The sequence below is a fragment of the Jaculus jaculus genome, chromosome 1 (assembly GCF_020740685.1).
Source record: "Jaculus jaculus isolate mJacJac1 chromosome 1, mJacJac1.mat.Y.cur, whole genome shotgun sequence".
Taxonomy (NCBI): Eukaryota; Metazoa; Chordata; class Mammalia; order Rodentia; family Dipodidae; genus Jaculus; species Jaculus jaculus.
Genome location: NC_059102.1, coordinates 274425832 through 274453736, shown reverse-complemented (window position 1 = coordinate 274453736; position 27905 = coordinate 274425832). Strand labels below are relative to the sequence as shown.

Here is a 27905-nt window from a genome sequence, read left to right as displayed (position 1 = left end):
TTCTCCATCTGACACCAAATATTGTCATGATTCTTATGTACATTGGTGATAGATAATAGTGAAAGTTAAAAATAAACTATAGGGCTGGAGAGATGGCTTAGCAGTTAAGGTGCTTGCCTGCAAAGCCTAAGGACCCATACTTGACTCTCCAGATCCCACGTAAGCCAGATGCACAAAGGTGAGGCAAGCACAAGGTCACACATGCCCACTAGGTGGCACACATGTCTGGAGTTTGATTTCAGTGGCTGAAGCCCTGGCACACCAATTCTCTCTCTTGCTCTCTTACTCTAAAAAATATAATAAAATGATCAAAATAAAAATAAAGAAAAACTATAAAGATCATTAAGACAAGAATGAGCCTTCAATACTAGTAATTAGCATATTATTTCAGATCTTCCCTTTACTAGGGAATATCCTCACAGGTCAGTCTTCCATGAGGTAGGAAAACACCAAGGGGAAATACCATACAAATTGAGCCCAGCCACCCCCAGAACTTAAACACTGGGACTGTTGTACAGAGAGTGTGTTTCATGCTTATGATAGCTTAGCTGTGATGGCAAACTCACAGTTTAGCGTCCGACCCATGTCCTTCCTTGGACCTGCCAGAACTCTGAGGGTTTAGGTCTCTGTGGAAGATGCTGGGAGCTCTTTGGTGAAAGATTGTGTTTCTGTTTTTTTTTTTTTTTTTTTTTTTTTTTGAGCTGACCTGGAATTCACTCTGTAGTCTCAGGGTGGTGTCAAACTCACAGCAGTCCTCCTACCTCTGCCTCCTGAGTGCTGGGATTAAAAGTGTGTGACACCATGCCTGGCTATGTTTTTTTTTTTTTTTTTTTTAATTTCTTTCTCTACTTTCTCATTGGGCAAGATGTGGACAAGGAGGTTTATATACAGACTTATTCCATAGATACTGCTTGGTGTCCAGTAGGCCTTCAGGCCATAGAGTCTCAAAGCTTATGCAGGTAAGAAAGTCCAGAAGAGAAGAAAGGCAGTGCCCCTGTTTCATGTGGGAAATGTGCTGCTCATAGGGCTCCTGAGTCGTTTCTGTAGAGACATAATTGCTTCTTGGCCTTTGGGTGAAGATGAAGTATAATAGGCATACAGGCATAAAGATCCCTCTACTTGAGGCTGTGTGGGCATAATGGGCGCTTAGCAAGTGTGGGTATCTACAGACACAGTGAAGGCTCAGAAGCATTCAGTGGACATGGTGGAGGCTGGAGCCAGATGACAACAGAGCCCCCTCAACCATCTTGGTAAACATGTTCCAAGGCATTGGAGGAAGACAGAAGATCCAGTGATAGGTTGACCTGCTCTTGCTGGGATCTGACCTGGATATAGCCCAGCAAATCCATAGCATCACCACAGACTTGCTGAAGTTGTGAAACCTTTTCATAAGGCAAGGACCAGCGCCAAGCCTGGGAGACATTGAGGGCATCCCTGGCATTTGTGTGGAAAGCATGCCCACCCATACCCTTGCCACGGGTGAGGTTATACACCCAAGTCTGGAGATGGGGCAAGAATTTCAACCCCACATATTCATACATCTGGGAAGTCTGGGCCAAGGGGTCTCGGACCAGGTCCTCATAACGCATGAGCACGTATCTCCTCTGCAGGGCTTTGGGCAAGGCCTGGATGGCTTTGATTATGTCCTTCTGGCCTTTGCAGATTATCTGCATGGCAGCATAGGGCTGGTCCTTCTCCTTGAGCGTGTGCTGCCCCAACACAATGTGACTGTCAATCATGAGCTCTGCAGTGGTGTGTTCCCGGGATCTGAACACAGCCCGGGGATCCCGGACCAGGTGCACAATGTGCAGGTCAAGAGAAGGGTCTGTGAGCAGTGGGTAGAGGGCCTGCAGGCTGAAGAATCGCACCTCCTTGACCACCACGTAGCTGTGAGAGCGGCAGGCCTTCTCTACCATCTCGAAGGGCTGCCGGCTGCACAGGGCCTTGCAGTGCACAGGTGAGATGATCATGTCTCCAGGAAAGACGTCACAGGCGGGTGGTGAACACAGGGCCCGGCTCTGCTCCCACTGGAAGAGGCTGGACTGTTTCCGAGGGCCGGGATTCATGTAGGCATCAAAGACGCTCATGTCACACAGAAAGATGGACCGCAGCAAATCTCGTACAGCCATCTGAAGCCTCTGGGCCGTACTGTGGGTGAAGGTCATCCACACGTGCCAGGCTGGTTCCATCAGGTAGAAGACATCAGGGTGCTGACTGAAAAGCTGCCCCACAAAGGAAGAGCCCGAGCGCCAGGAAGACAGGACAAGCACATGCTTGGGCTTGGGCTCCTGCTTCCTGGACAAGAAGTTGTGGCCAGACATGTGGAAGAAGAGCCCAAAGAGCACCATCTGGGAACCCAGAATCACCAGGAGCCGGGCCTTCCTGGACAGCAGCATCCTGTGGAAGAAGAAGGCCTTTAAGGGGCAAACAGAAGGAGCTGAGTTAGGCTGTTTTGGCATCGACTTTCAGACCACTTCCTAGTCAAAGCCACTTTCTCCCTGCCCGCCCCCTCCAAGGAGAAATGTGAAAAACCAGAATATTCATGTAATCACTTGACTAAATCCTGCTCCAGATTAATTCCGGTCCCTTGCAGTGTGTATGTCACTGAATTCTGCATGTTAGCATCTTTACTCCCCCTACCATCTCCCGCCCTATCCCAGTGTTTCCTGTCTGTTGGACCTCTAAGAATGCCTGCACTATATTTAATCCACATGGTGGGAAGGACTCCAGTATGACAGCCGGAGTGTATCTTCACAGGCCACGAAGGTCAAGTTGGGCCTCAGTCTGGCTGAGCTGTGGCCTTGTGAGTCTCCGGGAACTAAGGAAGATGAGCTATCCAGCAAGAAACTGCTCTCAGGCATTCTGACATAGCCCAGAGCTTTCTACTTCAATCCCCTGAAGGCTAGGGCTGCAGGCTGTGATGTTGCCTGGATTTAGAGTGGATCCTCAGTGGCATAGCCATGCATGGCATTTATCACCGAGGTCCCTCTGACTTGGTCTCCTCTGTGGGGCTAAAGAGCATGAAGGAGCTGATCTAATGTTGACCTCTCTGTGTAAATAATAAATAAATCACCCAAATCTACTTTGCGACAGAATCACTGTCTCCTTATGAGCTGACTGTGAAAGTGTGGTGAGCCAGCTGTATTCATGATACGTATGGCAGCTTAGTCACTGTACTTCTGCCGAGGGAATGTTTGAGCAGCTCACACATCCTCCCCAGGACTGCTTACCATGGCTAGGCCGTTGTGCACTTTACAGTCCTAGGGATGCCAGCTCATCAACGCATTCAGATACTTATTACCAAAATTCTGTAGGTGACAGGAAAGTATGTTGGTCCAACAAGAAGAGTACATGAAGACTGTCTTCCAGTTGTTAGTTGTTAAATATTTAAAGAAAGCTATTCCATTTTGTGACTCACCAGAAAGCCCATACAAGCTGGAGGAACCCCTGACCTTACTCCTTTCATCACCAGGTTTATTTCATATTTGAAAAAGACCCTGGTTCCAAGTGCCATGCTAGACTACCATTCCTAGAGAATTTTTTTTTTTTTGAGGCATGCCCAACAGACTGGCTTTTTTTATTGAGGGGGGGAGGGAGAATATTGCTGTGCCAGGGCCTCCAGCCACTGTAATCAAACTCCAGACATGTGTGCCACCTTGTGCACATGTGCAACTGTGCACACTTGTGTCACCTTGAGCGCCTGGCTTCATGGGACCTCAAGAGTTGAACATGGGTTCTTAGGCTTTGCAGGCAAGCGCCTTAACCTCTAAACCATCTCTCTCCATCCCCATTCTTAGAGACTTTTTAAGTTTTTGTTTATTTGTTTATTTTTGAGAGAGGGAAAGGGAGAAAGAGAATGAACATGCCAGGGCTTCCAGCCACTTCAAATGAACTCCAGATGCATGCACCACCTTGTACATTTGGCTTATGTGGGTACTGGGGAATCAAACCAAGGTCCTTTGGCTTTGCAGACAAGTGCCTTAACCACTAAGCCATCTCTCCAGCCCCTAGAGATTTTTAATCTTCTTTCCTACAAGCTTCTGGGTTATTTTGAGTGACTTCCTGACATACATAGAAACCAAGAGACACAATAGCTGTTATACATAGTGTAAATATTGATAGCAAGAAGGTATGCTAATTTGTATATCACTGTGTACCCAAGAAATTCTCCCTTCTAGATTCAATAAAGAAGAGAAACAAGATCCAGGTCTGTTATTTTCCTTATCACAAGTGCTGTAATCATAAATATTATCACAGATTTAATTTCTGGGAATGGTGGCACATACCTACAATCCCAGCTCCATGGGGGACTGAGACAGGAGAATTGCAAGTTCAAAGTCTACCTGAGAAACTTAGTTGGATTCCCTCTCAAAAAATTAAATAGGACTAGAAAGATTGCTTAGTGGTTAAGGCAATTGCCTGTGAAACCAAAGGACTCAGGTTCAATTCCTCCAGACCTACATAAGCCAGATGCACAAGGTGGCACATGCATCTAGAGTTCATTTGCAGAAGCTGAAAGACCTGGCACACCCATTTTCTCTTTCACTATCTGCCTCTTTCTCTCTCTCAAACAAATAAATAAAAAGGTTTTAGAAAATTAAATAAATAAAAGAGGAACTAATTCAGTAGTAGAGTACTTACCCTGCATATGCCAGGCCCAAGTACTATAAACAACTTACACATTGTTAGGCACTTGTTTCTACCTGTAAAGTCTTACAAGGGTGGGTAATTTAGCTGTGTTCCCAATTCTAAGAGTCTCTTTTTCTTCTTGCTATATTCTTTTTTTAAACAGTTTTTGTTTTGTTTTTATAGCTGTTTTGAGATAGGCTGGCCTCAGTCTCACAGTAATCCTCCTGCCTTAGCTTTTCAAGGGAGATTTTCAGTCTAGCCCAGGCTTACCCAGTGTGGTGGTTTGATTCAGGTGTCCCCCATAAACTTAGGTGTTCTGAATGCTAGGTTCCCAGCTGATGGAGATTTGGGAATTAATGCCTCCTGGAGGGAGTGTATTGTTGGGGGCGGGCTTATGGGATTTATAGCCAGTTTCCCCATGCCAGTGTTTGGCACACCCTCCTGTTGCTGTGTTCCATCTTATGTTGGCCAGGGGGTGATGTCCACCCTCTGCTCATGCCATCGTTTTCCCCTGCCATCGTGAAGCTTCCCCTTGAGCCTGTAAGGCAAAATAAACCTCTTTTTCCCAGAAGCTACTCTTGGTTGGGTGATTTCTACCAGCAATGCGAACCGGACTGCAACACCCAGAATTCACTATGTAGTCTAAGGGTGGCCTCGAACTCACAATGATCATCCTACCTCTGCCTCCTGAGTGCTGGGATTAAAGGTGTGCATCACCATGCCTGGCATGCTCTGGTTGTCTTAAATCTTATATAGGTTGAATATTTCTTTGCTATGTCCAATTCCATCTTTTGCAGTGTGAATGTTTATTCTGTGCCATTATGGGTTTTGGGGGCATTTTTTTTGGATTATGGCTCATTAAAAGACCTTGAATTATGGGGATGGTTGAACATAATTAGGATTGATTTAAAAATGTCTCCACATGCCAACTACACAACTACATTAGTCTAACTAGTCATCTTGCCCCAGAGGCCCACTTATTGCAGGTGCATGTGCCATGCCAAGCATTGACGTGGGTGGTAGGATGCAAACTCATATCCTCATGCTTGTGCAGTAAGCATCTTAGCACTTGAGCCATCTCCCAAGCCCTAAGCATAAGAATTTTAGTAGTCACTGAATTGATAACCATTTTTCTATGTGTAACAGGCAGTTTTTATGTCAATGGTGTAGAGTGAAAAGTCTACCTCTATACTATTGCAGTCAGGTTCACATTGCTGGTAGAAATCACCCAACCAAGAGCAGCAGGAAAAAATAAGGTTTATTTTGACTTACAGCCTCAAGGGGAAGCTCCACAATGGCAGAGAAAATGATGGCTTGAGCAGAGGGTGGATATAACTTCCTACCCAACATCATAGGAACAGGAACAGGAGAGTGTGCCAAACACTGGCAAGGGGAAACAGGGAGATGTGTATGTATGTATCTATGTGTGTATATCTATATCTATATCTATATCTATATCTATATCTATATCTATATCTATATCTATATCTATATCTATATCTATATCTATCTATCTATATATATCACATACATATCTCCACTCCCAACAATACACTGTCCCCAAGAGGCATTAATTCCCAAATCTCCATCAGCTGGGAACCTAGCATTCAGAACATGTAAGTTATGGGGACACCTGAATCAATCTACCACATTCTGCCTCTGGCCCCCATAAACTGTTAACCATCCATGATGTAAAATGCAATGCATTCAGCCCAACTTTCAAAGCCCTCATATAAAAAAAATATTTTTACTTATTTATTTATGAGAGATACAAAGAGAGAGAGAGAGAGAGAGAGAATGGGCACACCAGGGCCTCTAGCTACTGCAAATGAACTCTAGATGGATGTGCCATCTTGTGCATCTGGCTTACATGGGTACTGGGGAATAGAACCTGGGTCCTTTGGCTTTGTAGGCAAGTGCCTTAACTGGTAAGCTGTTTCCAGCCTGTCTCCACATTTTAAAATCAATCCTAATTATGTTCAACCATCCCCATAATTCAAGGTCTTATAATGAGCCATAATACCAAAAATATGCCCCCCAAGCCCATAATGGCACAGAATAAGCATTCACACTGCAAAAGATGACATTGGACATAGCAAAGAAATATTCAACCAATATAAGATTTAAGACAACCAGAGCATGCTGGGCATGGTGGCGCATACCTTTAATCCCGGCACTTAGGAGGCAGAAGTAGGAGGATCACCGAGTTTGAGGCCACCCTGAGACTACATAGTGAATTCCAGGTAAGCCTGGGCTAGAGTGAGACTCTACCTTGAAAAGCAAAACTAGATAAATAAAATATCAAACAAATTAAAAAAAAAAAAAAAACACCAAGCAGGGCAAACATCAAATTCTGTAGCTCTAAGTCCAACAACTCTAGTCAGTAAAAAGTTTCCAAGTCCAATAATTCTAACCAGCAATAATTCTCTGGAGTTCTAATTCTGTCCCTCCAGCTAGGTTACACACTGTCCTGGAAAACTTGATGTGGGGTCAGCAGCTTTCCTTAGCAGCTATCTTATGGTCCCTGCATCTTCACTGGGTCTCCACTGCAACCCCCCTTTCATTCTCTCGGCTACATCGGCATCTCCATGAAGGCATCCAGCAAACCTGCTTCACACTACCCATGGCCATTTCCAAAACACAAGACCGTGTTGCAAACTCAATGACCCTCTCTTTCCTGCATTTCTTATACACCACAATACCAGGTAGGGTGCCAATTTGTTAATCCAGGGGGGAACAAATCAGATTTTGAAGATCAGGACACTTCTTGAACACTCAGGCCCCTTCAAAGAAGTCTACATTCTTCCTGTTGCCCCAGTGTATGTCAGCTGGCCCAATCTCAATGGTTGTAACCTCTCAAACAATTGCACATGAATGGGCAGCAGTTTAGGCCCAAAGATTCCATTTTTTTTGTCCACACCAGTCTATTTCTATGCAATACAACCCTACATAACTTCTCAGGACATGACTGTAACAGCAAGCCTCTCTCACAAACTACTTCTAACCCAGTCCCAGGCAAAGCTCTTTCTCACTCTCATAAGCCAAACCTCACAGTCCATAGTTCTCACTGCATTCAGGTTTTCCAACTCTGACGAAAATAGTCTATCAAGCTGTACTTATAGCAGTGCAAGGCATCGCTTAGGCCAAGGTTTCAAATCCTTCCACATTCCTCTCAAAAATCAGCTCCAAAAGGCCAAAGCCACATAGTCAGGTGTCTAGCAGTAATCCCACTCCTTGGTACCACTTTACTGTTGCAGTCAGATTTGCATTGTTGGTAGAAATCACCCAATCAAAGTAGCTTGTGGGAAAAAAGAGGTTTATTTTGGCTTACGGACTTGAGGGGAAGCTCCACTATGGCAGGGAAAATGATGGCATGAGAAGAGAGTGGACGTTACTTACTGGCCAACATCAGGTGGACAACAGAAACAGGAGAGTGTGCCAAATACTGGAAAGGGAAAACTGGCTATAGTACCCATGAGCCCGCCCCCAACAATACACTGCCTGTAAGAGTTGTTAATTCACAAATCTCCATCAGCTGGGAACCTAGCATTCAGAACCCCTAAGTTTATGGGGGACACCTGAATCAAGCCTCCACACATAGCTATCCCTAACTTTCCCACTTCTCAAATTACCCCTGCAAAACACTGGCTTTATTTTTTTTTATATACATCTTATTTCAGTTGTTACAATTACACATAAGGAAATTCTAATATATATGTACTCCCTTTCCTTCCTTTAAAAAAGTTTTTTTGTTTTTTTTCAAGGTAGGGTCTCACTGTAGCCCAGGCTAACCTGGAATTCACTATGTAGTATCAGGGTGGCCTCTAACTCACATCCTCTTACCTCTGTCTCCAGAGTTCTGGGATTAAAGGCGAGCGCCACCACGCCCGGCTTCCTTTTTAGAAAAATTTTTAAAAATTTGTTTATTTATTTGATTGAGTGAGAGAGGGAAAGAGAGAGAGGGAGAGAATAGGCAAACCAGGGCCTCCAGCCACTGCAAACAAACTCCAGACACACGTGGCGCCTTATGCATCTGGCTTATGTGAGTCCCGGAGATCGAACCGAGGTCCTTTGATTTTGCTGGAAAATACCTTAACTGCTGCTTAACTTACTGCATATACTTCTATTGTATGGATATACATCAGTTTACCTGGACAGTTTCCCATGGATGTTGTTTCTAATCTGTTGTTACTTCGAGTGTTTCAGTGATGGCCTTTGCAGGTAAGAGACATCCCCAGAAGAGAACTGCTGAGTTAGGACAGTCCTGTGCATAGAACCTGGACATCACTGCCAGGCAGCCTTCACCCCACTATGAGCCCTTCTCTGTACTGGTGGTGCAGTGGCATCAGAGATAGCAGAGAGTGGATTTTGGAGGAGGAAGTGGGCAGCTGCAAAGGGGACTCTTGAAGTTTATAACTTGCTTAAGAGGTAGGTCATGCTTTGCCAGTTTCTGGGCTTCCCTTGGAATTCCCCTGAACCTTGAGGGAAGTGTGTCAGGCTCCAGTCAGCCTTGTGTGTAGTGGCAGAAAACCCCTATTTCTGCCATTTGTTCCCAGCAACATTTTTTTCTCTAGATGTACCAAAAGGTAAGGATTTGCTCTTCTTGTGTCCAAAAACTACTTTGTGGGGGCTGGGGAGATGGTTCAGTCAGTAAAGTGCTTGTCACATGGGCATGAGAACTAAGTTTGGATCCCTAGCACCCAGAACTGGCGAGCTAATCTGGTTGAATTAGTGAGCTCCAAGTTCTGTGAGAGACCCTGCTCCCAAAATAAAGTGGAGAGTAACCGAAAAAGATACCAGATGTTAACTGCTGGTACACACACACACACACCTGCACATGAATGCACATGAACACACACAAACATACCACTTTACTACCTGCCAGGGGATTATAAGCAAAAGGTAAATCCTGCTTGCTGTCTTGACCTCTTGAATTAGGAGATGACCAGCTAAAATATGCTCCTAGTTCCTAAAACTCAAGTCCAAAAGGAAATAATTAGAAATTAGGCCATTACTGATAATGGTCCAAGGACATCTCCCCTCCTGTTCTCTTAGACAGAGAATGGGACTTGAGTGAGCAAGTGGACAGGAGAAAAGGTATGGAACAAAGACAGGAAGCAATGGAGCAATAGGGAGAGGAAAATGAGAAAAGGTAAACGTGACCTCTGGACAAATCTAGAGACAGGATAGAACTTTACAAGCAGAGCCTGAAATCACTTTAGGAAAAAGCAAACATATCCTGGGTGTAAGGACAAAGTTGGGAGGTGAGTTTGAAAGGAAAAAGTAGGTATAAGCCTCCATGGCAAGGAGCAGACTTTATTAATGTCTCAGAGAAATGTTCCATGTTTCAGCAGTCCTGGTGGCATTTGGCAGGAGGATTTATTAGCCTTAGGGTGGGAGTAGGGTTGTTCTGGCAAAAAGAGGGGAGGGGGTAGTGGAGTGATGAACTCCAGCTGCTTCTCCAGGTACCTAGCTCTCCCAGGGTCATAAGTCAGCAGACTGCTTTCTGTCAAGGTAGCTGGGTAAGTTTTATGATCTCCAGACAGACATCCTGGCGTCCAGGGCTTATCGCTGACTTTCCAAAGTTCTGTTTGCTGACCCATTCACTGGGGATTAGGAACACAAACCTTTCCCTCCATCCCAGTTCTGTCCTGGACCGCTTGCTGGCCATGTGTTATCTTTGCATGCCAACTGCTAGGGTCTCTATTGCCCTCAGTTGTTCCTGGTTGTCAGGAATTCCCGTGGAAGCCCTGGGGCTTCTTCCTCTGCTGTTTCTATCTTTTCTTTTTAGAGAGGGGTACCTGGTGCATATTAGACGAGTGCTCTATCACTGAGCCACGTCTCCAGCCCTCTGCCCATGAGTACTTACTTTCCTTGGTCATAAAGAATGAGCATTTGTGAAGCCAGTCCCACCCCTGGTCTCTGGACTGTGGCCATCACATGGTGGGCCATTCGGACCATGAGGGAACATTCTAGGTACGTCTCAAGCAAAGCTCATTTTGGTAGGGACTGAAATCAGCAATGGAGGCATCAGATGATCTTGGGTCCTGACAGGAGCGAGGGGTATAGGTCACCAGGGAGTGTAAGCAGGCTCCCTGGAGAAAAAGAACTCCTTCAGTTACATGCTTGATCAAGCCCCCCAACTGCAGGAATTTCTAGTCTGCTCACCTCTAGCATGGCTTTGAATGGAGGCTTTTCTTTTCTGTCTGTCAGTTGTCCCATCACCCAGTGCTGCTCCAAACTTTCTTTTTGAATTAAGTAAATTCTTGAGTGCATATTATGTATGGTGTGTACGTGTGTGGTGCATATGTGCATATGTGTTTGTGCTCATGTGTGCACATACATGTGGAGACCAGAGGCCGATGTCAGGTATCTTCCTCCATTACAGTTCACCTTATTTTCTACGACAATCTCTCATGAAACCAGAGCAATACCACTTTGGCTACACAAGCTAGATAGCAAGCCCCAGGGATCCTCCTGTCTATAACCTCCCAGTGTTTGAATTACAGGTGTGTGCCATCACACCCAGCATTTTCACGTGGGTGCAGGGGAACTGAACTCAGGTTCTCATGCTTGTGCAGGCAAACACTTCACTCACTGAGCCAGCTCCTCCCCTGCCAAAACTCTTTTTAAAGCACAAGTCTGTCACTCCTGTACTTTAATATTCCTCAGCAATCTACAGGATTCAACAAAAATCCCCACACCTTGTGAGAGGGTCCTAATTGGTCTGATCTTTGACTTCCTGTCTTTTCCCTCCTTAGGCACCAAACTTTCAAGCCTACCCTACTACTGAGAAGCCCTGAGACATTTATAGGACTGCTGCTCTTCCTTCAAGAGGCTGCACATCACCTCATTCTTCCCTAAAGAAAGCCATCCCACTTCCTCCTGAATGCCCATTGCACGTGCACTGCACAGGACACAGCTGCGCAGTACCCAGTGTCCCACTGAGCTGCAGTGACTTAAGGAGCATCCATGTCATATCGCATTCACTGGTTTATAACACTTCCACAAACAATCAGGACTCCTTAAATACTGGCTGAATGAATTAAAAAAAAAAAAAGCCAGTAAACAGCTGAGAGTGTAAACAGGCAGCCAAATTACTAGAAAGCAGAAAAACCAAAAAGTTGGTTTTAACATTTTTTTTAATTTTTATTTTATTTATTTGAGAGTGACAGACAGAGAGAGAAAGAGAGAGAGAGAGAAAGCACACCAGGGCCCCCAGCTACTGCAAACGAACTCCATATACATGCACCACCATGTGAATCTGGCTTACATGGGTCCTGGGGAATAGAGCCTCGAACTGGTGTCCTTAGCCTTCACAGGCAAGCTTCACCACTCATCTCTCCAGCCCCCTGGGATTTTTTTGTTTGTTTGAGACACAGTTTCATGTATCCTAGGCTGTCCCCAAACTTACTATATAGCCAAGGATGACATGAACTTCTGTTCTTCCTGCTTCCACCTCCCCAGTGTGAGTATATGCATGCACTGCCTGCCACATCTTCTTAATGCAATGCTGGTCATCAAACCCAGAGGCTCATGAATGCTAAGCAAGCATTCTACCAACTGCTCTACACCCCCAGCCACTCCCCCTATCATCATGAATTCTTAAAAAAAAAAAAAAAACTTACCCTTTTTTAAAAGGCACATGGACAGTCTAGTAATCTGTGATTCAGATTGAGGTGGTTCCCTGAGTATTGAGCATAGAACTGTCTTGGCTGCATGGAACAAGAGGATAGCACTAGATGCATGGTTTTGAAGCAACAGTGCACTTTACCTTATTCTAAAACATAGTATCCACACTGAATAGTAGTCATAGCTTACCTTGCTCTAAAACACAGCTTCTACAGTCAACATTAGTCATTCAAATGAAGAGGAAAAATATGAAAAAAAAATTTTTTTTCAGGGTAGGATCTCACTCTGGTCCAGGCTGACCTTGAATTCACTCTGTCATCTCCAGGCTGGCCTCAAACTCACAGCAATCCTCCTACCTCTGCCACCCGAGTGCTGGGATTAAAGGCATGCGCCACCATGCCCGGCTGAAAAAAATTTTTTAGAAAGATTTTATTGAAAAGCCAGAGGTCTAGAGATGGTTCAAGTCAATAAAGAGCTTTCCATGTGTAGCAGACAGCTTTAGGCTCACTGAGATGAACTTCCAGACCAGGCACAATTATGGAGGAAGGACCCATCACAACAGATACCAGAGAAATTAAAAAAATCATAGGGACATACTATCAGAACATATACTCCACTAAGTTTGAATATCTGAAAAAATGGATGATTTGCTTGATTTATATGACCTACCTAAATGAAATCAAGATGTGATTAACCACTTAAATAGACCTATAACAAGTATGGAGATCCAAGCAATTATCAAAAATCTCCCAACTAAAAAAAGTCCAGGCCCAGATGGATTCACTGGTGAATTTTACCTGACCTTCATGAAAGCACTAACATCAATGCTTCTTAAACTTTTCCAAAATATAGAAAAGGAATGAATTCTACCAAACTCCTTCTATGAAGCCAGCATCACCCTGATACCAAAACCAGGCAAAGATAGAACAAAAAAAAGAAAATTACAGACCATTATCCCTCATGAACATAGATGCAAAAATTCTCAACAAAATATTGGCAAAATAAACAGTTATGGAGGAAGGGATTTATTGATGCTTATAGATAGATTCAGGGTAAGTTCCATAATGGCAAAAGAAGTTGGCCTGCCTTCACAGGTCCAAGCAGAGAGAGAAGCATAAGCCACAAGCCAAAAGCCACACAGCACAGCACACTTTAGGAACTCTAGCTAGGCACACTTTGCATATCTTTAGATTGAAATCTCAAACCTACCACTATACCTTAAGACCCGCCTAGTGACACCACCTCCAGCCAGGTGGCTGCAAATGCAAACTATAAAGTAATGAAACACTGAATATGTTGGGGGTCATTTATTCAAACTATCACACCATGCAAACATAAGGACCTGAGCTTTGATCCCCAGCACCCATGAATAAAGCTTGGTGTGGCAATGCATGCCTGTAACTCTAGCATTGGGGTGGGGAAAACAGGGAAACGGGAATCCCTTGGTCTTACTAGCTAGTTTGTCTAGCTAAATTGGTGAGCTCCAGGTTTAGTGAGATAGACTCTACTCTGTCTCATAAAATAAGGTGGAAGGCTAGGGAGATGGCTCAGCATTTAAGAGCACTTGTCTCTTAAGAACAAGGGCCTCTAGGCAAGAGGTCACCAAATTCACCTCCCCAGAATCCATGTAAAAAGCTGGGTGTGGCTATACATGTCTGTAACTCCAGTGTGTGTGGGAGGGGAGGTGCAGGGGAGTAGAGACCAGAGAACCATTGGGGCTTGCTCCCAGTTGAGGAAGAGAACCTGTCTGAAGGAAGTACATAGATGATTTATCATAGAAGACCATCCAGCTCTTTCCTCTGACCTTACACATGCACATGAGGCACATGCACATATATATGCATACACCATTTCTCTCTTTCTCTCTCTTGCACACAATTACGTGCAGCATGGTTTTGAAGATACCTGACATTGACCTTTGGTCTCCACATGCACATGTGCTGACAAACATACAAAGTCATACACATGCATGTACCACCCCTCCCCCTGACACACAGTGCAGAGGAAAATGCTATTGCAGATACCAGGCTGCCTTGCATTCATCAGCTCAGTTACTGGGTGGACAGGCAACAGCCAAAGCCAAACTCAGCACATCCATCATCCCCACCGAAGTGACTTGAACACATTCTGCTGCAGTGGGAGGTGATTAGCATCATATTAACACCCAAAGGAAAAGTCATGAGAACTTTAGAATCTTAAAAACATCACCCAAGGGTAATGCTGAGGGAAAACCTAGGTAAGGTGCATGGAGGAAGAGGATACCAGGATGGAGCATTTCATCCTTCACCCAGCAGCCTGACTGCAGAGGGCTGAATGATCGATGAATGGTGTCATTGGTAGCAGGTAGGCTTTTAGAAACAAAATGAGAAATCCTAACTAACATAAGCATATATCAACTTAAGGGCCTAGATTCTAACAACTTGGTGTATCCCTAATTTAGATTCCACGGTGGAATTATGTCTGTGGCAATTAGAAATGATAGAAGATAATTGCACGAACAGAGAGCACAGAGCTAGATGGGGTGCTGTCCTCATCACAGACAGCCCGTAGACCTGGGAGACTTGTGGAGCTAACCTCTAGCACAAAGGGTCACTATGAAACAAACTCTCGCATACTGGCCTCAAAGGCACAAGACTCTGGCTTCTCCCTCCCACAGGGATTGCAAGCCCAGCACTTGGCAGAAAGTATGCTTAACTAGCCTAAGAATGCTAGGAGGTCTGGCCTGGGACCTGGCTAGTGCTGTACTTAGTGGTATGAATACTGCCTGGTACATAGCAGGTGCTAAAGAAATGTCTGCCAATGAATGACCCAGTGGACAAACATTCTAGAGGGTGTTTTATTGTTTGAGATACCCTCACTGACATGGGCGGGGGAAGGAAGGCTGGGAAAGGCATTATTTTTATTTTACACATATAAAATGATTCCAGTTATGATTGCAAATTCACACTTGTCCAAGCCCATTCCTCTCTACCTTAACTGATAGGCTGAACAACCATAACTTCATCCTGTTTTACATCATACCACTTTTTCAACCTTCAAAGACCTGCAAAGGGCAGTTAAAGCAACAATCCCATTGGATATTGAGGGTAGTGGTAGCCACTTCTCCAGTGATCTTTGATTAACTGACTCATTAGCTAAGATCGCACTGAACAGAACCCTCACCTGATTACAGGTCATAGGGTGCCCCATCTGTGCTCTCTGTACTCCTGCCTGTGCATCCAATGGAGAACAGGGGAAGAGGCTGGGGGAGGTACAGAAACTCTGCCCCAGCTTCAAAGCCAGGGTCTGGAAGGATCGGATGTCAGGGGCCCACCCACAAAATGTACATCAGAATAGTTCTGCCCCACACGTGAGACTTGGTTGAATGTTTTAGAGGTGGGGAGGCAGGAGAGGGAGATACAGATAGTCAGCTTAAGGTTCTTTGCTTTTCTTTTCTACATGATTCTCTAGGCGGTTCAAAGTCAGATGCATGTCCCCTCCTTTCCCTAGCCCCCATCCTTCTAGCCATCAAAATCTCCCGCTTAGCTGCCAGGAGTTATCTGATACTCTGACCAGAAGTCTTGGGAGAATGCCCTGCAAGGCAGCTGCGCCCACAAAGGAATTCTCTTCTTACCTTGTTAGCGGTTTAAGCTTCCCCAGTGCGTTGGAGAGGCACACTGCCCGCCAGGCTGAGCAGTTCTCTGACTCAGGAACTCCCTCTCGGCTTCCTCCTCCTCCTTGCATTTTGCATACCCAACCATTTCACTGCCCGCTTCTTGATATTAAAAACAAACAACAACAAAACCCAACCCACCTTATAAGTTGGACTTGAGAAAGCACTGGCTCCCGGAAAGTTTTGACATGAGCAGCTCTAACACCCAGACTTGAGAGTGGCTGGGTGGGGTGCCGCTCCTCTGGGCCGGCTGGGGAAGGCAGAGGAGGAAAAGCCTTCCTTCTCTCCCTGCTTGGGAGATGATCTTGGAATGTTCACTCCTCTAAGGTAGCCTGAAGGTCAGGCCCTTTTCAAGGCAGCACGCAGGCAGAAAAGAGACTTCTGGGGCACCAGAAGATGAGGTTGGTAGGGCTTTTTTTCTGACAGTTACAACCAGAATGCCCACAAGGTTGTTTTAAAGCCTTGTTCTTATCTATCTTTAAGGGGAGGTGTAAAGGCTATTCCTGCTGTGCACCTGCTTGCTCACTCCACCCCAGGGAAGTAACATTTCTCAGCCCTATGTATTCACCCTTCTCATAAGAGGTGTAAATATATTCTGGGAAGGTACAGTTGTACTAGTGTTTGGAGAAAAAGCTTCTCTCTAAGGAAAAAAAAAAAGAAAGTTATTGAAGATGATTACTTTTTACTAGCTTTGTGCTCATGGGAAAGCACATGTTTTATGTAAGTTACTTTATATGGTTGTCAGCAGTCCCAAACAATTGATACACATGGAAATAAGGAAACAGTTGTGGAGTACAGAGAGATATGGGTAAGCCCCTGTACCTCTGTGAGTTCAAGAATATCAGTCCACAGTAAGGTGGACAATGATTTTGTGAATGTTAGGACAAATGCACATCAAACCCCTTGACCAGTTTTATGACAATAATAAGAGTTTAAAAGTGTTAGCAATTAAAACAACAAACAAATGAACTAGGTCTTGTGGCACACACCTTTGGTCCTAGCACTTGGGTTGAGTTCGAGGCCAACCTGGGGCTACAGAGTAAGTTCTAGGTCGGTGTGGGCTAGATAGAGACCCTGCCTCAAAAACAAACAAACAAACACAGTGTCAGCTATTATTGAGTAGTATCAGTACCTCTTTTTCTTTTTTTTTTTTTTGTTATTTTTGTTTTATTTATTTGAGAGAGACAGAGAGGGACAGAAAGAGACAGATAGAGAGAAGAGAGAATGGGCACGCCAGGGCCTCTAGAGACTGCAAACAAACTCCAACGCATGAGTCCCCTTGTGCATATGGCTAACATGGGTCCTGAGGAGTCGAGCCTCGAACCGGGGTCCTTAGGCTTCACAGGCAAGCGTTTAACCGCTAAGCCATCTCTCCAGCCCCAGTACCTCTTTTTCTAACTCAGCTGCGGCCTTGTTTTCCAGGCTTTGAGAGAGGGTGGCCAGGCACTGCATGAGTTCTGACACACTCCAGGCTCTGGCAGGTTTCCATTGGCCATGTCTCCTACGACCTTACCATCCATTGCACAAATGACAAGAACCTGCAAAGGCTGTCTTGTATTGATTTCAGTTGTGTGTCCCTACCTCCCTTCCTGTTTCCTTTTGGCAGACAGAAGAGAAATTTCTGTTCATCCAAAATGACTCTGCTCTGTGCAGAGATGTGAACATTAGATACAAATGCACAATGGCCATTCTGCTTGTATTCTTTTAAAGCGATATTGGCTAAGTATTAAAATTTTTTTTAACTGCATCAGGAAGGAAAAATAGATCTCTTGACATGTCACTGTCCAGGTGCGCCCATCTCTCTCTCTCTCTCTCTCTCTCTCTCTCTCTCTCTCTTTCTCTGCCTCTACCACTTTCTGTATGTTGCTCTCAAAATAAACAAATAAAAATAAAATACCTGACAAAGTACAGTTGAATTGTCCTTATTTTGACTGTTTGATAGGTATAGTAACATGATATGCATTCCTTTAAGCTTGCCATATTTCATTTCACATGTTTGTAGGATTCATCATCACCGTCATTTCATATTGTTACCTATTGCCTTGACTCCTATGTGATGTTGCATGTGGGATTTTATCCCACTTGCTCATGGGCATTGAAGTTGTTTTTGATTATGACTCAGGATCTTGATATATGCTCTTTAGAATCTCTTGGGAAATTTGGGACAAAGGCTATGGTTGGCTTTGACCATTCACTTCATTTACTTTTCAACTAGTCCTTAGTCCTTTGTGTGTGTGTGTGTGTGTGTGTGTGTGTGTGTGTGTGTGTGTGTGTGTGTGTTTTGAGTCAGTGCCTCATTCTGTTGCCCAGGTTGGCTTAGCCTAGAACTCACTATGTAACCAGGCTGGCCTATAACTTGGAAAGAACCTCCTGTCTCAGCCTCTGGAGTGTTGGGATTACAGGTGTGAGCCTCTACACCCAGCAGCTACAGCTAGTGCTTTTGAAAAAAAATTTTTTTTTCTGTTACTAGGGATATGTTAGACAAGCACTTGACCACTACATTAGTTACATCGTTAGCCCCTTTTTCATTTACTTTTGTATTTTTTGCAAATATATGTGCATGGTATGTGTGTACATCTGTGTTCATATGTGTATCGATGCACAAGCACGTGCACATGTATGTGTGTGTGTAGGCTAGAGGTTGATGTTGGTTATCTTTCTTAGTTACTCTCCATCTTAGTTTTTAAGATAGGGCCTCTCACTGAACCTAGAGCTCATTAATTTGGCTAGACTGGTTAACCAATGAGCCCCTGAGATCCATCTTCTACTTCACCAGTGTTCAGCATTTTCAATCTGAGCTCAGGCCCTCATAAAACATTTTACCCCCTGAGCCATCTCTCCATTTTTCTTTTGGATAAGGTCTTACTAAGTTGCTTAGGCTGAACTTGAACTCACACTGTGGTCCAGATGGATATTGTACCTGAGATCCTCCTGCCTTAGACTCCAGAATAACTGGAATATAGGCCGGTGCTCCCATGCCTGACCTAAAAGATGCTATTTTGAAAAGGTTTATAATATTCTAGTGTTCCACTGACAGACATTTAAATTATTTCCAGTTTTCCCCTATTCTATGACACCATGATGAACAGGCAATCATAATGACTAAAAGAGACTACGTGAAGTGTCTCCTACAGTCCCTTGCCCAAAACAGCGACCTTGTCTCCTTCCTCTGTGATACTGCATACCTTGGCCTCTTCAGTTTGTGATTCAAAAGTCAATTAGTCATTGCACACATGACCTTACAGCTGCTGTTGTTGCCTGCCCAATGTCAGGTCTATCCACATGTCATCATGGATGAGGGAGGAAGGTGAAAAAAAAAAGACATCAACTAGAAGAACTAGTTGGGAAAGAAGGGCTTTGTAGAATGGTATGGAGGAGGGGGAATTAAAAAATGAGAGGGGATTGTGATAAAAATACATTATGTACATTTATAAAGATTGTCAATAAAAATTATCCTATAAAAATAAAGTAACTGAGCTGGAGAGATTGCTCAGTTGTTAAGATACTTGCCTGCAAAGCCTAATAACTGGAGCTTGATTCCCCAGTACCCACGTAAAACCAGATGCACAAAGTGGCACATGCATCTGGAGTTAGTCTTGGTCTACAGTGGTTGGAAGCCCTGGCATGCCCATTCTCTCTGTCTGTCTCTCTTCTGTCTCTCTCTACTTGCAAACAAATAAATAAAGATATTAATTTTTTTAAACATGCATTAGGAAGAATTTTTGGAAAGGTTGAGCTGGAATCAGCTATTAAGGATTCAATTAGAAGGCTGGGGAAAAAAGTGGCTCAGCAGTTAAAGTGCTTGCTTTCAAAGCCTGAGTGTCTGGGTTCAATTCCTCAGTATCCCCACAAAGTCAGATATATAGATGTATAAAGTAGTGCATGTGTGTGGTGTTCATGCGTAGCAGCAAGAGACTCTCTGGAGCACTCATGTTTTCTTGCTCTCTCTCCCCTTGCAAATATATAAATAAATAAAAATTTTGGAAAAAAGGAAAATTCAACTACAGGTGCTCACGTATATTTGAAGGCTAAAATGTCTATCTCAAAGAAGTAGAAAACAGGATTATAGTGTCCAGAGACTGGGAAGTGTGTAGTGCAGGAGAGATGCAGAGGGGGTGGTTAGTGGGCACCAGGTGCAGTTAGAGAGGAGTAATTTCTAGTATACTAAAGCACGGGTGTGTAGAATAACTTTTTTTTTTTTTTGGCTTGTGTGTGTATGTATGGTGTGGTGTGTGATATATGCACACGTGTATGCCCTTGCAATGCCCTTTATCCTGGCCTGTGGAGGTATGGAGGTGTGTGGGTGTTGGCCCGTGGTAGCTGGAGCAGAATGTTGGGTGTCCCACTCCATTGATCTTCTGACTGTTCTATTTGAGTTGCAGTGTCCTATTGACACCAAAGTTTTCTCTTTTTCTGGAGCCCAGGTGATTCCCTGGTCTCTGCTTCACTTTGTGGAACGAGAGTCACAGGTGCAAGTGGCCATACTCAGCTGTTTACATGGGTACCTTGAACTGCTGAGCCATCTCTCCAGCCTTGAATAGGATAACTGTGGTTGACGACAATTAATTGACTGCTTCAAAATAGCAAACAGAGTGAATCTTTAATATCCCATCACAAAGAAATATGTGTCTGAAGTGACTGCTAAGCTAATGGCCAGATCTGATTATCACACAAGGTATCCATGCATTGAAATGCCACACTGTGCCCTGTAAATATGAACAATTATATGTGTAAAGATAGAAATATGTTTCATAAAATAAATAGGTATTTACATTATTTAAAAACCTAAGGTATTCAGTGTTACAGGAAGCCAGCACTTTGTGAAGAAGTATCTACTGGGGCTGGAGAGATGATTTAACAGTTAAGGCACTTGCCTGTGAAGCCAAAGGACACAGGTTTGATTCCCTAGTACCCACGTAAGTCAGATGCACAAGGGGGCACATGCATCTGGAGTGTGTTTGAGGTCTAAAGGCCCTGGTGTGCCCATTACCTCTCAGTCTATCTCTTCTCTGTCTCTCTCCTTACAAATAAACAAATAAAAATTATTTTTAAAAAAGTATCTACAGGCCAGGAAGGGAACCTTGTTAGCTAGAAATCTTATTATCATCATTATTATCTTATTGCTTTAAACAATGCCTGCTAGTTTTGAGCTGGGGGTGGACACCTGTGCAGGGATCCATGATCCTACGATGGCCCTAATCTCTATGTTCAAAGTATTTATTTCAGCAGTAGGAGAACAAGTTGGATTAAGGTAAATCAGGATTAGGGAAAAGGAGAATGCAGTTTTATTTTTCTCACTGGTTGTTGCTTTCTTTTCTTTAATCAGGGTCCAGAGGATGAAAATGTGATTTAAAAAAAAAAAAAAAAAAGAGCCAGGAGTTCCTAGGGAAACCCAGGCATTCTTCCATTTCTTGATGGATCAGGAGCTTGAGTTACTAGACAGAATCAGCTCCTGGAATTTTCCCTCTGGACTTCAAAAATCTCCAGAGACCACTTCTGATGGCCCATGATTACCTACTCTAGTACTTTCTAAGGGTGAAATCTGGAGACAATATCAGTGTGTCTTCTGGTGGGCTGTAATCCCATGTGCTGTACTGATCACTAAGATTTGTGTGTTCTATCCTTAACTATCTATCAAATCTTTCCCCCTTCCTGTTATGTCAGTAACTACTGTCTTTTTCTTGAATTTCTGTCAACAGCTCCTCAAGTATTTCCCCCATCTCCAATTCCATTCCATCTAGTCCTCACTTAGCAGGTAAAATGGATTATTCATGTGGATCCAATCTCTATCACTTTTTAAAACTATGTTTTAAATATTTTATTTATTTGAGAGAGAGAGGAAGAGGCAGAGAGAGAGAGTGGGCACTCCAGGGCCTCCAGTCACTGCAAATGAACTCCAGATACATGCACCTCCTTGTGCATCATCTGGCTTACGTGGGTCCTGGGGAATTGAACCATGGTCCTTAGACTTTGCAGGCAAATGCCTTAACTGCTAAGCCAGTCCCCCAGTCCTCTATCACTTTCTTTTTGCAAATGCTGTACTAGAGCTCATAGATGAGACTCAAACTCCTTTATCTGCCATCAAGCACCTTGTAAGATTGGGTATCTCTACTCTCCATCATAATCTCTTTGATTAAATAAATTCTAAAAAATATTTATGGAATGCCTATTGCATGCTGAGCTCTGACTTGGACACTGAAAACATTAGTGATCAAAACAGATGAAACTCTACCTTTGTAAAGCTTGCATACATAAATTTTGTAATATATTTGGTTATACTAAATGGTTTTGAATGCTCCAAGAGAAGAATAGATTATGACTTGGGGATATGCTTTGTAATTTTACAGAGGAGAAGGGTGAAGACAAAGAAAGTAAGGACTATAAGAAAGTATCTGAAGAAAGACCATTTTGGATAAAGAGAACAAGAAGTGTAGATGAACTCAGCCAGGGATCAAAGGATAGCAGTGTCACTAAATGGTATTGGCTGCACTGGTTATTAGTGGGAGTTTGGCCCTTTCTTAAAGGTAAAATGAGAGCCTATTTAAGCATAAGATATAGGAATGACTTCTAAAGGATTACTCTAGATACTTTGGAGAAACTTAATTGTGAGAGGGTCATGGGTAGAGACTGAGAGATCAGTTGGTTGGCTTTGTCAGAAGCAAAGGTGTCAAGGGTAGCAATAATATAGAAAAGGTGTGTAGAATCATGAGGCCAGTTGAAAGAATTTCAGAAGAGTAAGAAAATGGGGAAAAGGGCAAAGAAAATGCAGAAGGAATTACCTGTCAGTTGGAAAAAAAAAAAAAAAAAACAAAAAACAAGAGCAGTGTGATATCCTGGTAGCCAGAGCAATAAATCATTTCAAGGAGAAAGGAGTAGTCAACTGTGTCCAGAGCTGTTCAAAGTGTTATGTGATGTGGCCACACACCATTAATCCTAACACATGGGAAGTTGAGAGGCAAGAGGATAGAGATTTGTTTCTAATATTTATTATTTACTTTATTATTTTATGACATTATCTCCACTAAATTCATTTTATTTGTTCCCTAAATAATAGATGGCATGTAACCTGCACGATATATCAATAGTTCACTCTATATTTACTAGGAGCTTTTGTTCTTATATCTTTCTTTCTTCTTTCTTTCTTTCTTTCTTTCTTTCTTTCTTTCTTTCTTTCTTTCTTTCTTTCTCTCTTCTTCTTCTTTTTATTTTTTTATAATATGCACAATATACCCTGATCATAATCTCTTCCTACTCCTCTCCTTTGTCCTTACTCCTCATCTCTGTCCCACAATTTGTTCTAATTACCTGGAGGGAACATTGCATATTAGCATAGTTGGAGGTACATAGATGATGCGATGGAGTCTATGACAATTCTTGGTGAACTAAGAGAAAAGGCTGTCAGTTGGATCTAAGGATAGGGAAAGAGTTGGGAAGTTTGAAAAGAGGAGAAAAAATATTGGTGATACTGTGGCACATACTTGCTCTTGGCACAATCCCAGCTCTTGGGAGGTAGAGGTAGTAGGATCAGGATTTTAAAGCCAGCCTCAGCTATATAGCTAGCTGTAGGCCATCCTGGGCTACATGAGATCCTTTCTCACAAAGAGGAGAAGGTAAGGAGTAGGCATCTGGTGCCATCTTTCTGAAGACCTTCAACCTTATGGCCATAAGAGGGCTGCTGGAATCTAGAACTCAAGTCTTCATTCCAGAGGGAATTGCCAGTGGGACGTTAGCAGATAAAGGGCATACTCATTGTATGAAACAAATGTGGGCGAATTCCTGGCTCGTGTGGTGCTCTGCTCAAAGCACCTTCTTTTTTTTTTTTTTTAAATTTATTTGAGAGCGACAGACACAGAGAGAAAGACAGATAGAGGGAGAGAGAGAGAATGGGCGCGCCAGGGCTTCCAGCCTCTGCAAACGAACTCCAGATGCGTGCGCCCCCTTGTGCATCTGGCTAACGTGGGACCTGGGGAACCGAGGCTCGAACCGGGGTCCTTAGGCTTCACAGGCAAGCGCTTAACCGCTAAGCCATCTCTCCAGCCCTCAAAACACCTTCTTTATGGCTTTATGACTTCCAGCTTCTCTTTTAAGATGCACTTTAAGTCAGCATCATCTTTTCTGGAAAGCCCTTTCTTCCTCAGCTGAATCAGGTGAACCTAATCTGTGAGTTCAGAGCCTGTGATAGGTTGCAGCAATGACCCCAATTCACCCATCTTTGGCTCTGTGCCCCATGCTAGGTGAGTTTGAGCCTGGTCTTGGCGATTCAGCTTGTTTTGGTTATTGGGATATATAACTGTATGCTCTTGTTCTTGTGTGTAAGCCACTACTGTGAGAACATGCCTGCTGGAATAAGAGACACATGAAAGAAACCCAAACTACCATAGGTACCCTAACTGAGGCCACCAAATCAGCAGCTGACACTTGAATGAGCCCACTCCAGGTCAGCAAAGCCACAGAGGCAACCACCCCAGATGCATGAGAAATGATCAGTTATTGTTGTACACCACTAAGGTCATTGGTCGATTTACTCAGTATGATTGAAGCAATAGATAACTGACACAGTCCCTTGGGCATACCTCTGTCACAAGCCTCAGCCCTGTCTTCCCAGCTCAGGCTGAGAGAGAACCAACTTCTCATCTGCAGATATCCAGCGCCCTGCACAGTGCCTGCCCTATAGAAGGGGTTTAGTAAAAGCTTGTAAAAAGAATGAATGAATAAACCTTTGTTCCACCCTTAGAAAGGAGCTCACTACTTCATGTAGAACAGGTGCAAATTTCCCACAACCAAACAATGTAATCAAATGAATGTAGTCACAGAAAACCTGGTTCAACAAGATATGTGAAGCTACCATAAAAAATAAACTCTCATCACAGATTAAAATGCCTTTCTACCTCAAGTACCATGGTTATTTCTTAAACATTAAGCACTTGATTTTACATTTCATTACATTGTGTGAATCAGTTTAAAGATAACCTAAATCCCACAACACCCTTTAAAGGAAGGAATGTAAATAAGTGGATATGACTCAGTCTAAATATCCTTACCATTATCTTCAGTACACAATACTAAACCATTGTAACTATTGCTATTTCCTAAACAGCAATAATAAGCTTGCATTTCTAAAAAAGAAAACATTGTTTGCATTGATATCAAAACAGAGAAAGAAAATTTCTATGGGGAGCCTGCAGAGAAGAAATCCAGTGCTGTCAGGCTTTGAAAACAAGTACCTTTTACTGAGGAGCCATCTCTCCAGCCCTGAATATGAGTTTTGGGCAAGAGGGTGAATGGAGATTGGGTCGATATAATTGCTAGATTCTAGTTGCATGCTATAGGATGGATTTTGTAAAAAAAAAAAAAAATTTAGAGTTATATTATCAAATACTTTAACACCAAAATACTATTATGCAGATATACCCATTTAAAAAAATCCATGAAATCTAGCTTTATGGAGAATAAACACAACTGAGGTATTATTCTAAGATTGTAATACTAGCCCCCACTGGACCATCATGAATTATTTTCTGTGTATTGAGTTGATCTTTTCTTTTTCCTCCTCCTCCTTATTTATTTATTTATTCCTTTATTTTTTTATTGACAACTTCCATAATTATAGACAATAAACCATGGTAATCCCCCCACACTTTCCCTTCGCAATTCTACTCTCCATCATATCTCCTCCTCCTCCCCATCAGTCTTTCTTTTATTTTGATGTCATCATCTTTTCCTCCTATTATGATGGCCTTGTGTAGGTAGTGTAAGATACTGTGAGGTCATGGATATATAGGCCATTTTGTTTCTAGAAGAGTGCATTGTAAGCAATCCTACTCTTCCTTCAGCTCTTACATTCTTTCTGCCACCTCTTCCGCCATGGACCCTGAGCCTTGGAAGGTGTGATAGAGATGTTTCAGTGCTGAGCACTCCTCTGTTCCTTCTTAACACTATGGTGTCTTCTGAGTCATCCCAAGGTTACCACCATGTGAAAAGAGAAGGTTCTAGTGTCGTGCTCTAACTCAGGCTGACCTGGAATTCACTATGTAGTCTCAGGTTGGCCTCAAACTCACAGCAATCCTCCTACCTCTGCCCCCAGAGTGCTGGGCTTAAAGGTGTGTACCACCACACCCCAGCTTTTTCTCTCTCTCTTTCTTTCTTTCTTCTTTTCTTTTTTACAGTTAAACTTGCTTAATATAAATATTAAAATAATCATTGTATTTTCTCATCACTGAGGTCACAAGACTGTATTTTTTTTTTTGTTTTACTTTCGAATCCCCCCCTGGCTCCTGTCGGTCCAGCTCTGTCAAAATGTAATGACAGCTCAGGGCACAGATCAGAACTTAGAATGAATGAGACTCTGCATGGCCAAAACCAGAATCAACACAGGGGATAAAGTGTTCTAAGCTCCGTTTCCAAGAACACAGTTCACCTCAGTTAATGGTAACATTTACCTTTTGGGTGTGAGGTATCATTTTACACTTGAAGTGTGTTTCATAATCCACTAATAATAATCCATAATTATCGCTACATTGGTGCCTGTTTTTTTTTTTTTTTTCATTGAAGAGTACCTTAGAGTCAAGAAAGATACACTAATTACAGAAACATCTGTTTTTACACCCTACATCTCTATACCTGCTGTTTCCTCTCACTGATTCTCCTCATCCTACTCCCATTCTACCTGAAAAACCCTGATTTGGTCTATCCGAGTCCTGTTCAGACTCACATTTTCTGTGCACTCCCTACCCCACCTTAGGTGTGTGTTACTACCCTCCCGGCACCGCCCCCGGCCGTTCTCTATTTACTGTCTCCTATAGCACCACAGGGTCTTCCTTTTGTGTGTGTCCCCAGCACCAACTGTAGGGCTTAGTATACAGTAGGTGCTTAATGTATCCGAGGAGAGAGCATTTAAACTCTTCTAACCTAAGCAAAAACTCAAAGGAGAAGTACGCTTAAACGCTACCGCTGGGGGCTTTCCCTCCTTGGACCCTGGAAATGAGAGGCCCACAGCTGTGCATTGCTGTCAGGAGAGGTGCGGCTCCTTTGGGGGTCACTTCAAAGACTCCCGCCGCATCCGCACGCCGCCACCTTCCTTCTGAACATCCACTTGACCATGACCCCCCAGGGTGTCGGGCCGTAGTTTTCTGTCTCAACCGAGTTTCCAACCTGGATGCCACTCTTCTCTCTCCTCATGTTTCCTCCACCCACGAACATTGTTTTCTCAGAGCTCCGCCTTGCTCCCCATATCCTCCTCCACCCACCGCCTCCCTGGAGAGCCAAGGCTTGTCCTCAGCGGGGGGCGACCTGGATGGGGCTCACAGCCCTGAGCCCCAGGTGTGTTTTCTTTTGCATGGACAATGTAATCAAGCGTGCTAAGTGTAATCTCCTAGCGGAGGACTGAATGAATTTGAGCACGGTTGAGTTCTCCGGGCGTGAGGAGGAAGTCTAGCCCCGGCAGACCAGCTTTTCCAGCTGCTTCTGGCTCCCTGCACACAAAACCACCCGTCATGTGGCCTAGAGTGGGGGTCCCTTAGGTGTGTGTTGGTGAAGCAGAGCCCCAGGCCTCATCCACAACAGACCTCCGGTGGCCCCACAGCGACCTGGAGAAAGAGCAAGGTTGGTTTAGACACCAGAAGGGGTGATGATCAGGGAGTCAGAATGTTGGGGGGTGGGTAGGTGGACTACGAACAAAAGTGTGATGGGGCCCTCTTGGATTTTTTTAAACCTATTTTTTGTTTATTTATTTTTTTGAAGGAGGGAGAGAGAGAGATTAAAAAAAAAAAAAAGAAAGGACACTTCAGCCACTGCAAACAAACTCCAGATGCAGGGCCACCATGTGCATCTGGCTTACATGAGTACTAGGGAATTGAACCTGGATCCTTAGGCTTCATAGGCAAGTGCCTTAACAGGTAAACCATCTCTCCGGCCCCCCTCTTGGATTCTTTAAATCTGTCAAAGTGTGGCCCAGGAGGCCCACGTTTCCAGCTCTAGGGCCTACTTCCAGTTT

The 27905-nt window shown here is 43.7% G+C and overlaps 1 protein-coding gene across 5 annotated transcripts; it reads right to left on the bottom strand.

Annotated features, from left to right (window-relative positions):
• Window positions 1-767: 767 nt before the first annotated feature.
• Chst4 (carbohydrate sulfotransferase 4) lies at window positions 768-16164 on the bottom strand. Of its 5 annotated transcripts, none has more exons than XM_045137901.1 (3): window positions 16055-16164; window positions 3231-3308; window positions 768-2414 (listed from the first exon to the last, which is right to left on the bottom strand). In XM_045137901.1, the coding sequence occupies exons 2-3, from the start codon at window positions 3231-3233 to the stop codon at window positions 1239-1241; spliced, it is 1179 nt and encodes a 392-aa protein (XP_044993836.1). In that variant the 5' UTR covers window positions 3234-3308; window positions 16055-16164; the 3' UTR covers window positions 768-1238. The 5 variants fall into 5 exon arrangements, with proteins under 5 accessions (XP_044993836.1, XP_044993831.1, XP_044993841.1 ...); XM_045137896.1 differs by lacking the exon at window positions 16055-16164 and adding an exon at window positions 15875-15960; XM_045137906.1 differs by lacking the exon at window positions 16055-16164 and adding an exon at window positions 12258-12341.
• Window positions 16165-27905: the final 11741 nt, after the last annotated feature.